Below are 14,251 nucleotides of genomic sequence, written 5' to 3'. Positions count from 1 at the left end.
CAGTCCAAATCTAAGCCAATCATAGATGTCTGTTTCACAAGTTTGGAAAGCACAATACAGTCAATTATACTGTACTCCACTCTAGTGTACTCTACTCTACTGTAGTAAACTCTACAGCACAGTACTCTACTGTCTAATCTTGTGAAAGACATTTATGAGATGACATTTTTCTACCTTTGCATGTAGCTATTCATTATGGATCACCATGAACGGAATGACGTTAATAGATATGAATTTCTGTATTGTACAGATCAGGGACCCATGATGTCATTCTGTTACTATTATCCTGTTACCGGGTGTTAATCCACATCACTTACTAAGTGATTCCTCATGATACCCAGACAAAAAAAAGCCACGATTTTGGGGATTTTTACTAAATGCAATCCATAGATGACTAGTCCTTTGGAGGTAGAATTGTTGACATTTGTTTCTAAAAACATAATTTTTGAAATAATTAAAGTTGGCAAATTTGCGCCATTTTGGCCTCACCCAGGCCCCCTTCCAGACTCCATAACGGTTCATCTGTAGGTGCTACAAATCAAATATTGGTGTCCTATGAAGCTTTACCGTTTGCTGTGTAATATGAGTTATATGTTTCCATCTATTTTTCGACATAAATGTATGAATATAATAAAATACACATGCATTTAGAAAAATAATAATAATTTTTTATTTGGCACATTTCATGATATTACTTTTACATACAAATGTCAAATATATGTCAACAATCCTTCCTCCAAATGACTATTCTATGGATTACATTTGAAAATCACAACAACAAAAAAATTGTATAGTTTTGTGAGGAATCACTCTACTGCAGTTCAAAAACCAAATGAGATGTTTTCAAACTCAAGGTGTCATATCATAACTGAAACCCCATTCTTTCCGTAGATATCGTTGAATCTTAATTCGGAGTATATATACAGTGGGGCAAAAAAGTATTTAGTCAGCCACCAATTGTGCAAGTTCTCCCACTTAAAAAGATGAGAGAGGCCTGTAATTTTCATCATAGGTACACTTCAACTATGACAGACAAAATTAGAAAAAAAATCCAGAAAATCACATTGTAGGATTTTTTATGAATTTTATTTGCAAATTATGGTGGAAAATAAGTATTTGGTCACCTACAAACAAGCAAGATTTCTGGCTCTCACAGACCTGTAACTTCTTCTTTAAGAGGCTCCTCTGTCCTCCAGTCGTTGCCTGTATTAATGGCACCTGTTTGAACTTGTTATCAGTATAAAAGACACCTGTCCACAATCTCAAACAGTCACACTCCAAACTCCACTATGGCTAAGACCAAAGAGCTGTCAAAGGACACCAGAAACAAATTTGTAGACCTGCACCAGGCTGGGAAGACTGAATCTGCAATAGGTAAGCAGCTTGGTTTGAAGAAATCAACTGTGGGAGCAATTATAAGTAAATGGAAGACATACAAGACAACTGATAATCTCCCTCGATCTGGGGCTCCACACAAGATCTCACCCCGTGGGGTCAAAATGATCACAACAACGGTGAGCAAAAATCCCAGAACCACACGGGGGGACCTAGTGAATGACCTGCACAGAGCTGGGACCAAAGTAACAAAGCCTACCATCAGTAACACACTACACCGCCAGGGACTCAAATCCTGCAGTGCCCGACGTGTCCCCCTGCTTAAGCCAGTACATGCCCAGGCCCGTCTAAAGTTTGCTAGAGAGCATTTGGATGATCCAGAAGAAGATTGGGAGAACGTCATATGGTCAGATAAAACCAAAATATAACTTTTTGGTAAAAACTCAACTCATTGTGTTTGGAGGACAAAGAATGCTGAGTTGCATCCAAAGAACACCATACCTACTGTGAAGCATGGGGGTGGAAACATCATGCTTTGGGGCTGTTTTTCTGCAAAGGGACCAGGACGACTGATCAGTGTAAAGGAAAGAATCAATGGGGCCGTGTATCATGAGATTTTGAGTGAAACCCTCCTTCCATCAGCAAGGACATTGAAGATGAAACGTGGCTGGGTCTTTCAGCATGACAATGATCCCAAACACACCGCCCGGGCAACGAAGGAGTGGCTTCGTAAGAAGCATTTCAAGGTCCTGGAGTGGCCTAGCCAGTCTCCAGATCTCAACACCATAGAAAATCTTTGGAGGGAGTTGAAAGTCTGTGTTGCCCAGCAACAGCCCCAAAACATCACTGCTCTAGAGTAGATCTGCATGGAGGAATGGGCCAAAATACCAGCAACAGTATGTGAAAACCTTGTGAAAACTAACAGAAAACGTTTGACCTCTGTCATTGCCAACAAAGGGTATATAACAAAGTATTGAGATAAACTTTTGTGATTGACCAAATACTTATTTTCCACCATAATTTGCAAATAAAAACTACATCTGCATTTTCTTTTGAGTAAACGTGTTTGTCACATTTTCGTGGGAAATTGTTCAAAGTAGTCATTGTGCATAGAGTTGGATGGTTTGTTCAACTTTGCAAAATCAGTGATTTTTGTTTGGCAAAAACCTTTTATTCCCCCAGGAAAGGAGAGGAAGGAGAAGCAAAGGAATAGGGATAACAAAAAAAAAAAAAGTGTCTAAACGTTTCTAAAATTGCGATACTCCTGTGCAATTGTAAGGAACTAATGGAATATAATTATTCATGTAGAAGAATGGAGTGCGATCCGTTGAGCTGATAAGCCTGCACAATACTTTGTCTGTATTGACAAAACTCTCAGCTCAACTTCCGGGGACGTCTCTCTCCTAGCCGAGGACACATTCATATGACAAGAGGAGGAGTTTGGTATTATATAAGTCTTTGTCCTCTGAGGCAGACAGAGAGAAAACAGAATATGAAAGGCAAAACAACCAGGGCTAAAAAAAACATGTCTGAAAACAGACTGAAACAATGCCTACAATGGCAGAGATTCGGTAAATATGGACAAGATAAATAGAGTATGAAAACACTCCATTTTATTCTTTACTTACACAGGTGAGGTGATCCCATAAAATATATATATTTTTTTTTAAACACTTTTCTAGTCTGAGAAAACTTCTTCTGGAAAGTTCTCTCTATTCCTCCTCCCACACAGCAGCCTAAGCAGAGAGAAACATTCAGCAGTTCAAATCAGCCAGTTCACCTAAGTACTGTGTGGACACAGAGAGCTGTCAGGGAGATGGGGAGAGAAAAGGAGAGAGAGTGGGTGGGGGAAAGAGAGCAAAAAAATATATATTAAAAAAAAGAAAAGAAAAAGATAAAGACCCAACCATCAGAGCTTCACCTGAGAAATCACCAGAGCCCAAAAATAGTCATTCTCTGCGTCTGTACAGACTCCACTGGCCAACACCCACAGCCAGCCCAGGCTAACTAGCTGAGATCTGACAGGGAAACGGAAGGTGAGAGCAGTGACTCTAGCCAGTCACACAGGCCATAGAAGTCATTATTCCTCGACTTCTACACACGGAAGAAAAGTCCTCCTTACAACACCCAATATAGTTTCTTATTTTAATTTTTTTAAATAGCCTAGCTAGAAAGAGAATTGTCTACTTCATCAGCCTAGTGTGACAGACTCCCTTTGCGAAATGATTCACTTCTTTTTCTTCTAAACTGTTCGACTTCCAGACTAGATACTGTATGTTGATGAGAGCAGGAAGCCTTGAGCCAAAGAAGAGAGAAACCACCATAAGTCGAGCAAGAGAAAGAGAGAGAGCACAGAAAAGTACTCCATCTTTTTTAATTATTCAATTAGAAGGCCAGAAAGGAGGGGAGGAGGAAAGGAAAGGAAAAAGGACAGAGCACCAGAGTCGAGGGATCATCTCCATTCCTCACTGATTGAAAGGGACAAGATCCTGTTACATTACATTAGGGGAAGGGGGGGCGCAGGAAAAGAGAAGGAGAAAGGGAGGCAGTGGGAAAGATGAGGCATGCGAGCGAGAGAAAGAGAAAGAGAGAGGACCTGTCAGTGAGTGAATTGGGGGCCGTTGTGATAAAAGATGTTTCGTAAAGGCTTCGGATGTCAGAGTAGACCTGCCGGTGCCTGGCCTCCTAACCCCACAGGACAGAGGGAACTGTACACGCATCTCCCGCAGACGGACAGAGAGAGAGAGAGAGAGAGAGAGAGAGAGACAGTGACAGAGAGAAGGGAGAGGGCAGAAGACCAGGGATAAGAGAGAGAAGAACTGACAATGCTTTCTAAACTATGACCTCAGAGGAAGATGAATTTGTCCGGTGAAAAATGAGGTGAGAGAAAGGGAGAAGGATAAAGAGAACCCGAACATGTCCTATTCTGATAGAGAGAGGCCTACACTGCCTCACACAGCAGATAAGAAATATTCCACTAGGAAACAAGACTTGTTTTTACTCAGTCAACTAAATCCACTCATCAAAACACTTCATAAGCTAGATTCCGTAGGGCACATATGACTTTAGTCAAAATATGTTTATCCTCAGTCTCACACTAAAAGTCTGTAAATGTAAAAATAGTTCATTTGTGTTTTTCGAACTAAACACAGGAGAAAACATGAAAACCAGCAGCCAAATTCGAATCCCGAGATATAGAGATTACTCCTTAGGCCTACAAGACAACTGTAAACAAATCACAATGTTGCCCACTTTCCCTTCTTACAGAGATACAATCAATTCTTTAATCTGGTCCAAAATGTCCAATTAGAAAAGGGAATTACTTATCGAGCTATTGCATTTGATTCCTCAAAACAGTTGGGGAGAGAAACTCTAGCAGGCAACGCTGTGAGAGAATGAGAATCCTCTACGGAGAGGAGAGAGGGTGGAAAGTGTTCCTGTCCTTAATACCAGGCAAACTTAATGACAATATCAGGCCAAAGCAATGAGAGCGGTTAGACATAACAACTCCTAAAAATATTCACCACCCATTTTTCCGACGGCATGATATGAAGAGGAAGCCAGAAAAACTTCACGCAATCTCACGTCTGAAAAATGACTGTCTGAAACTGATACTGCCGCGTTGAAATATCATTAGCACCTAAATGAATCGCTCACCTCGCTATAATCGCTATTTTCATAACTATTCAGATGATGAACGGCATTTTAACAGACTGAGCCATTGTTAATAACTTTAAGTGGACTAATTCATCAGGACCATAATCACTCAGAGGAGAGAGAAATATTTTGAGGAAAAGAAGACCAAGCCATTAGGCTCGAGAATAAAGAGGGCGGATTATGATATAATGCTATTCAATACACTTGGAAACAGAACTCCTTTGCACATCTCAATGCATACAAATCCAGAGAAGCTTTTCATGGAAGTGACAAATGTAGAGGATTCTAGCCAGCCTCTGTGGCTTTGTTATTAAAAAGAACACACTTTATCTAGCTACACCAACCTTGGCTGGCTACGCTCAATAATGAAGTACCACTGACCTCTAGTGGTGAAAGGAAGGCACTGTCAGGGATCGTTCAACAATCACACTGGGGAATAAGTGCATCACTGGGGGAGACATGTCAAACTGGGTGGGTTATGGGCAATTCCAAGGTCGTAGAATTAAGCTGAGACTCCGATTTCGCACTTTAAAATGTATGCCAAACAAAAACCATTGATTTCAAAAAGTTTAACAAACCATACAACTCTATGCACAATTACTACCTTGAATAATTTACACAGCAACAACAACAAAAATAAACACAATGTACTGTGAAAACTGTGGTGATGCCAAGTTCGGTAATAGAATTTGGGTAAAATCTAATAATAGTTTTACCTTAGTTACCAAACTTTGTATCTGCACAGTTCTTCCTAGGAATGCATTTCTGTAAACTTTTCAGTGGAAATTGTTAAAAGTAGTACTTGTGCTTCCGTGGAGGCTGCTGAGGGGAGGACGGCTCATAATGGCTGGAACGGAGTCAATGGAATGGTATCAAACATGTGGATTCCATTGGTTGATACCATTCCAGTGACTCCATTCCAGCCATTACTATGAACCACCCTCCCTTCAGCAGCCTCCACTGTTGGACATAAAGTTCTATGGTTTGTTAAACTTTGAAATCAATGGTTTTTGTTTTGGATACATTTTAAAGGGGGGGGGATCTGTTTTAGTGTAATACCATTACCATACAATAGACAGTCATCAAGCATTCTAGTCACGGAGGCTTTTTGATAAGCTAATTTAGGAAAGGAGTGGACACACTTCAAATATCCAACAGGCTTTCAAAGCCAGAGATTCGAGTTGTCAGGATGTCCAAATCCCCTGCAGAACATGAACACAAGCCAAAATGTGTGTTCAACCGCCGACGAGCTGTCTCACTGCAGTGTTCTAGTGTTAGCAGGCCGCTGTCAGAACCAGTGACTACTGGTACAACACAGACACCAAACTAAAATGAACAAGATTCCACCACAACCAGAAATGCAAAGTTCCAATAATTTCTCCCAAATTCTCAGGTTTTTACAGAATATCTGGTTGGGAGATTCCTGGAATCAGGAGGGAATGAGCTGGAAATCTGGGAATCCAGATTTAGCTCAAGGACCCCAGCCAATGTGTGTGTGCGTACGTGTGTGTGTGTGTGTGTGTGTGTGTGACTGTGTCCAGGGAGTATTAATAGTATAGCTGGTATTGCCAGCTGGCACATAAACCAAGGGGTGCAGAATATCCATATTTATTTTGTTGTGTAAGTGCAGACCCCCTGTGTTGGAGGACTTGGCCCATCCTCACACTGCACTCTAACAGGGACTGTCCCCAAAACACCCCAGCAGACACACAACAAGCATACTTCGAGAAATCAAACCTACACAACCAAAAATGCACGCAGTCCTCTCCTTCAGCCTAAGCCTCTTCGCATGTTTTCAACAGATTTGACTTGGAATTTGGGATTTGCCTTTCATTTGAAACAGATGGATCACGATCCTCCGATGCCAACAGCAAAAAAATACACCACAACCCCTCTATCCAACACACACACACATCACCCACCTAGGCTGTTTCACATTACACATCACAGAGACGCCACTCAACGGTCCTCTAGTAGCCTTCAGGGCCCCAGACAGACAGTGTGTGTGTGATCCACCCCCCCCTCCCTGTCCCCTCCCTAGATTTAAATTCAAACATGTAGGCAGCGTTTCCCCTAACACTACAGAGACAGGGCGGGCCCTCTTACCTTGTTTTGCAGTCCAACAGGTGTCAATGGGAACATTGTGTTGTAGTCTAAGAACTGGGTAGGGTACTCACCAGTTTGTTCTCCTGCATGTAGATTCTCTGCAGCTTGGGACATCCCTTGGACAGAGCCACCATCCCCTCATCAGTAATACTGTAGCACTGGCCCAGGTGGATGTCCTTCAACTCTGAACTGTGTTCTCCTAACTAGGGACCCAAGAGAGAGGGGGAGAGAAGGGTTATAGACGACACACTCTGTCTGCCTGATAACCATGTTATAAATGCATTGTACAAAGTGTTAATGCATCAGATTGATGGATTAAGTAGAGAGAGAGAGAAGGGAGAAAAGGGGAGGACAGATGGAGAGAGAGGGGAGATGAAGGAGAGAGAGAGAGAAGAAGCACCTTTTTGAGTGCGTCGTCTGTCAGTTTGTCCTGGTTTCCAACATGGACCTTGGCCAGCAGAGGACAGTGTAAGGCCAGGGAGCTGAGGGAAAGGTCACTCAGCTGTTTACAGCGGTAAGCTGTGTACCTCTGAAGGCCCGGGCAGTGGGCCGCCAGGGAACACACACCGTGGTCCTGCACGCCACGACAGTCAGAGATGTTTAACTCCGTCACATTCTGCCTCCGAGACGCTATCTTCACCAGGAGGTCATCATTTACCTGAGGGGGGTGTGAGTGAACAATACAAAAAATATATACACACAACATGTAAAGTGTTGGTCCCATTTTTCATGAGATTAAATCAAATATCCCTGAAATGTTCCATATTCTGTCTGTAATAAAGCCCTTTCGTGGGCTTGAGTCCACAGTGGGTAGGCCAATGCCTTACCAGGCCCACTCATGGCTGCACCCCTGCCCAGTCACGTGAAATCCATAGATTAGGGCCTAATGAATGAATTTCAATTGACTGATTTCCTTATATGAACTGTAACTCGGTCAAATCTTTGAAATTGTTGCATATTGCGTTTATATTTTAAATTAAAATGTTACTATAAAATGTCTCAAATCTTGTACTCACTTGTTGTAGGCCACTGAGGTCAATTTGCTTCCAGAACTGGAAGTCTAAGCAGAGGTCCCTCCAGTACTTACAGACCAGCGAGGCACACAGACAGCGCTCTTTCACCGACAGGTGGGAGAACACCTGAGAGGAACAGAAAACACATTAACAGGTTGTGTATCCAGCCTGTTGTTTGGCAATAACACAAGAGTACAAGCAGTGGAGCTAAACAGACCGGTACCCAGGCTACATCCAGCCCATTTCAGTTAGCTTCAGTTAGAATAAAAGCCTTTGAAAGCATCCAATCAGGCCTCCCAAATGAACTGCACTCTAGTGGTGACCTCTGACCTTAAGCAGGATGGAGGAGGGGAGGCGGTTGATGCTGGATGTGTCAATCACGTCACTGCCTCTCCCCTGGCAGTCGTCATGGTGATGCGGACAGCAGGGGGAGGAGTCAGAACTCTGGGGCAGCGGATCACCATGGAGAGCCATCCCACAGCAGCCCTCGACAGACGAGGATGAGGAGGAAGAGGATGAGGGCAGGGGGCAGAGGTGGCAGTGGCCAGTCCCAGAGTTAGAGGAGGCATCCCCACTTCCTCCTCCATCCTCCACACCTCCCTCAGGGACAGGGAAGGCACATCGCGGCTGCTTACAGGGTGTGCACCTCTGCACCTCCGCACACTTCCTCTTACACACCTTGGAGGAAAGAAACAAGGATCAGACACAGATCAGAGAACCACATGGAAAGGGATTCGACAGAGATGACATCAGAAGAGATACCAGGAAGTGTACGGTACGGGAGCAAACTGTTCAGATAGTGTCTGTTGATTTTCATCCTTCCCTTCTGAAATCAGGGACTGATTCAAACCTGGGACATCAAGTGAGTGGACTCTGGCCAATCAATGACATGAATTAAACAATTAACTCAGCAGCGCTAGGAATAAACCCTTTCTAGTTTCTCACCATCTCAGCGTAGTCACTGGCACTACCAGGCACAGAAACAGCCACAGCTATGGGCACTGGAATCCCTGCACTCCGGAACAGCGCTGGCGGTGGAATCAGCTTAGCCGGCACGGCCGACAGTAGACTCCTCCCTTGGCCCTCCCAGATGGCTAGTTCCCTTGGCGACAGCAGGAACTTGGCACAGTCCTCAGGGGAAGTGAGAGCAGCGTACCGCCCAGCGAGCTTTGAGGTGCTTCCGATTCCGGTACCACCTGCGTTGCTGTGACAACGTCCTCTGCCTCCGCCGTTGACCCCGGTCTCCAATTGGTCGCTGTCGTCGTCGTCCCCGCTGTTGCCGTGGACGATGAAGCAGAGCATGCAGGGCCCCTGCAGGAAGCAGTTCCTCTTCTTCTTCTTCCTGTGGTGCAGCTTGCGTGTCCTCTTGTTCAGGCGGTAACCATTTTTCGAGAGAAGATGGCCCATATAGATGACTCACGGAGACTCTGGGTAAGGGAAGAAAGAAGGACATAAAATAATAGAATTACACATGTCATTTCCATGTAAATAAACCCATGAGCACCAATGTGAAGTTCATAGGAGCATGTCAAATAAAAAATGAAAGCTAAGAGTCTATGTTTCGAGAAATTAAGGCATATAGACATGTTTCAAACATATTCCATCCTAGAAATTAGGAATTAAGCAAATAGTTTGTTTTCTTGTCAAATAGATGGAAAGTGGTTCTTAAAAAATATCTACCAGAAAAAGTCTTTAAAGTTATTGGAAATACATCAAGTAAAGACCCCTGCCAGCTAATAATATAGTATATATTTAGTTTAGATTTTTTTATGCCTTTTGTAAGTTTAAGAAACATTGCCTTATGTCTTGAAATTCCGTTACTAAAAACCCACTTATCTAAGATATTTTCACATTTCTCTCCCTCATCAGGAGGGAGGATAATGAAAGTGCATAGGTAAGTGCACAGGTATTGGTAGATCTATCAATTAGTTATGTTTTTACTGATGTTCATTTTGTTTATGAATTATTAAGTGATTCAAACTTGAAATTCTGTCAGTAACGGAATTTCTGCAATTGAATTGGCTACAATGGGAAATAATAGTAGTCACAAACCACAGTTGGGTCTCCTGCTACTGTCCCCCCTTCCACAGGCATACTGTTATGTTCAGCTCATAGGGTCTCCTACTACTGTCCTCCCTTCCACTGGCATACTGTTATGTTCAGCTCATAGGGTCTCCTGCTATGGTCCTCCCTTCCACTGGCATACTGTTATGTTCAGCTCATAGGGTCTCCTGCTACTGTCCTCCCTTCCACTGACATACTGTTATGTTCAGCTCATAGGGTCTCCTGCTACTGTCCTCCCTTCACTGGCATACTGTTATGTTCAGCTCATAGGGTCTCCTGCTACTGTCCTCCCTTCCACTGACATACTGTTAGCTCATAGTTCAGCTCCCTTCCACTGACATACTGGTTCAGCTCTCTCCTGCTACTGTCCTCCCTTCCACTGACATACTGTTATGTTCAGCTCATAGGGTCTCCTGCTACTGTCCTCCCTCCCACTGGCATACTGTTATGTTCAGCTCATAGGGTTTCCTGCTACTGTCCTCCCTTCCACTGGCATACTGTTATGTTCAGCTCATAGGGTCTCCTGCTACTGTCCTCCCTTCCACTGGCATACTGTTATGTTCAGCTCATAGGGTCTCCTGGTATTGTCCTCCCTTCCAATGTCATGTTATGTTCAGTTCATAACTTTTATTTACCTTTTGGTCATCTGGTGGTCAAAGCAAGAACTTCAAAAGTCTGGACAACCCGTCCCTCTCTCTCTCTCTCTCTTCAATTAACGTCTCCTCTCCCAGCTCGTATTGACACCTACCCATGAGCCCCGTCTTTCCATTTACTGTAACCGGCATCCTCACCCACCGAACACCGACCGACACCGGACGTCCATGGACGTTGAAAAGTAGTTGAAATTTGGTCAGTCTGCCCTTGTCTTGATTTCAACGTGCAGAGATATCTGGACCGGCCTTCATTTGGCCCAAACATCTAGACGTCCATGATTGGTTTAGATTTGGTCTGGTCAGGTCTAGGTTTCACAACTTTGGACAACAAAGTACAGTACAGTTAAGAAAAGTACATTATAATTCAGTACAGTCCTGTGCTGTACAGTAATATAGAGTGGAGTAGAGTTAAGTACAGTACACAGTAGAGCTTGAGCACACTATAATGTACTGTACTGAACTATACTGAGCTCTAGTGTGCTGTACTTTGATATCAAAACTTGTAAAACATAGATGTCTGTGATTGGTTCAGAATTAGTCCGGTCCAACCACATTTGTTCTTGTTTGGTGGCGGAGTCCATTAAAATAATAGCAAGTGTGTAGAATAATACCTAAATATGCAAAGGATATTGCATATTTCTAACTTTGTGTACCTATTTAGGACAAATCACCATGAAGAGAATGACATTCATATCCATAATGATGCATTTCTGTGTAGTACAGATCAGGGACCCATGATGAAATTCTGTTACCCCATTCTTTCTGCAGACATCTTTGAATCTTAATTCGTAACAGATATTTAACTGCATTTTTGGAAAAGGTGGTCACAAACTGAGGGATATTTTACTGATTAATTTGACCAAACCTGCACAGTTCTTCCAGTAAATGTGTTTTTATCAAATTGTCAGTGTATTTTATTTAAAGTACTCATTGTGCATAAAGCTGTATGGTTTGTTCATCTATGAAATCAATGGTTTTTGTTTGGCATAGATATTAATTATAAAATCTGAGTCTCAGCGCAATTCCATTGCCATGGAATTGCCCATGACAGTTAAAATGCCAGATATGTCTTGCATTGTTTAAGAACTAAAAACCAAATAATGCAGAAAACAACACATAACGACTTCAGAAAGTATTCACACCCCTTGACTTATTCCACATTTTGTTGTGTTACAGCCTGATTTCAAAATGGATTAAATAGATTGTTTTTTCCTCACCCATCTACACACAATACCCCATAATGACAAAGTGAAAACATGTTTTTAGACATTTTAGCAAATGTACTGAAAATGAAATACAGATATATCTAATTTACATAAGTATTCACACGCATTAGTTAATACTTTGTAAAAGCACCTTTGGCAGCGATTACAGCGGTGAGTCTTTCTGGGTACGTTTAAGAGCTTTGTACACCTGGATTGTGCTATATCTGTCCATTCTTCTTTTCAAAATTCTTCAAGCTGTCAAATTAGTTGTTTATCATTGCTAGACAACCATTTTCAGGTCTTTCCATATATTTTCAAGTAGATTTAAGTCAGAACTGTAACTTGGCTACTCAGGAACATTCACTTTCTTCTTGGTAAGCAACTCCAGTGAAGATTTGGTCTGGAGTTTAAGGTTATTGTCCTGCTGAAAGGTGAACTCATCTCCCGGTGTCTGGTGGAAAGCAGACTGAACCAGGTTTTCCTCTAGGATTTTGCATGTGCTTACCACCATTCTCTTTCTGTTTTTATCTTGAAAAACCCGGTCTTTAACGATTACAAGCATACCCATAACATGATGCAGCCACCACTATGTTTGAAAATATGGAGAGTGGTACTCAGTAATGTGTTGTATTTGCCCCAGACATAACTTTTTACTCAGGACAAAAAGTTCAATTGCTTTGCCACATTTTGCAGTATTACTTTAGTGCCTTATTGCAAACAGGATGCATGTTTTTTAATATTTTTTATTCTGTACAGGCTTCCTTCTTTTCACTCTAGGTTAGTATTGTGGACTAACTACAATGTTGTTGATCCATCCTCAGTTTTCTCCTATCACAGCCGTTAAGTTCTATAACTGTTTTAAAATCAACATTGACCTCATGGTGAAATTCCTGAGCGGTTTCCTTCCTCTCCCGCAAATGAGTTACGAAGGACGCCTGTATCTTTGTAGTGACTGGGTGTATTAATAAACCAACCAAAGAGTAATTCATAACTTCACCATGCTCAAAGTGATAATCAATGTCTTATTTTTACCCATCTAGCAATAGATGCCCTTCTTTGCGAGGCACTGTAAAATCTCCCTGGTCTTTGTGGTTGAATTGGTGTTTGAAATTCACTGCTCAACTGAGGGACCTTACAGATAATTGTATGTGTGGGGTACAGAGATGAGGTAGTCATTGAACAATCATGTTAAAACACTTATTGGACACAGAGTGTGTCCATTAGCTTAATCAAAATGCACAAAGTACTAGCCTATGTAACAACATATTACTACCAATGTTGTTACTAGTGTGAGCTAATTAGGGTACAGTGCCACATAGGTATAAAAGCAGTGACAAAAGTGTTACCAAAACTCTTGCGAAGGCTGCTGAACCAAAATGTTTGCCTTACAAATTAAATAAAGCAATCGACAGCCTTAAGGCACTAGACAAGCTGCCACTCTATGATCACAGCAAGTCAAGTTCCAAAACATTCCACTGTTCCACTGACCTGCATTAGATCTCATTCAAGCCAACACTGTAACATAGCATCTGCACTATATCACCATAATAGGAAAATATGCCATTACATGAATTTCAAAAACTTCAAAAAGTGACAGTAACACAATCTTTCCCCTTGCTATTCTATATGTGTGTGGTCTTTCATCACAAGTCATGGTCAAACACAACTATGATACGATCTGTGCCTAAATATAATGGAGCAGCTGGTGGTCAGTTCCTCTAAATAGAACGCTACTGTAAGGTCCATCTCGACTCACAACAGTGTTTCCTGTATATGCATTTAGCAGCTGCTATTATTGGTCAAGCACAGACAGTGACAATAGTGGGCAGTGTAGGTCTCTAGAATATCGCTGTTTGTGTATTAAGGCAACCAGCTACTTAATGTTTCCTACAACGCATTTGATTATTCTTAAGGTAGTTAGCTAGTGTTTCTACAGTGATGATACTGCCCAATAGACAGTGAGTGAGTAAGATGATTTCTGCAACTATTGGTTTCACTAGCTAGGAGGCTACATTGTAAATGCAACTTTTGCGAGAGCAGAGATTAAATTATAACGTAGCACGGAAGACTTGTAAACGAATTAATCAGAATAAACTTTACCTTCCCTCAGCCTTAAATCATTGGTATATATATTGCGATATACCTTTCTCAATTATATCCATTGTGAGTTTATTTGCATTACCATTGACATGGCGCAAGCAGGTTTTGGACTCCTATG

At 42.1% G+C, this 14,251-nt stretch overlaps 1 protein-coding gene across 4 annotated transcripts in view; it reads right to left on the bottom strand.

The window, feature by feature from the left end:
* LOC112248815 (F-box and leucine-rich repeat protein 17) overlaps positions 1-14,251 on the bottom strand; it is a 314,654-nt gene that overhangs the window by 299,886 nt on the left and 517 nt on the right. For 2 of the 4 annotated variants that reach the window (XR_006083235.1, XM_042320745.1), the window contains exons 2-6: positions 9,057-9,538; positions 8,442-8,789; positions 8,115-8,237; positions 7,499-7,756; positions 7,170-7,301 (exon numbers count right to left, since the gene is read on the bottom strand). Coding sequence is in view for 3 of the 4 variants with exons in the window: in XM_042320745.1 (XP_042176679.1) it covers positions 7,170-7,301; positions 7,499-7,756; positions 8,115-8,237; positions 8,442-8,789; positions 9,057-9,518 (1,323 nt within the window). In the remaining variant the exon portion in view is untranslated. Of the gene's footprint in view, positions 1-7,169; positions 7,302-7,498; positions 7,757-8,114; positions 8,238-8,441; positions 8,790-9,056; positions 9,539-10,810; positions 11,147-14,251 lie in introns of all 4 variants that reach the window. The other 2 variants (XM_042320746.1, XM_042320747.1) reach the window with 2 other exon arrangements.

This window comes from Oncorhynchus tshawytscha, linkage group LG04, assembly GCF_018296145.1.
Source record: "Oncorhynchus tshawytscha isolate Ot180627B linkage group LG04, Otsh_v2.0, whole genome shotgun sequence".
In the NCBI taxonomy this organism is placed as follows: Eukaryota; Metazoa; Chordata; class Actinopteri; order Salmoniformes; family Salmonidae; genus Oncorhynchus; species Oncorhynchus tshawytscha.
This window is presented reverse-complemented; position numbering and strand designations above follow the sequence as displayed.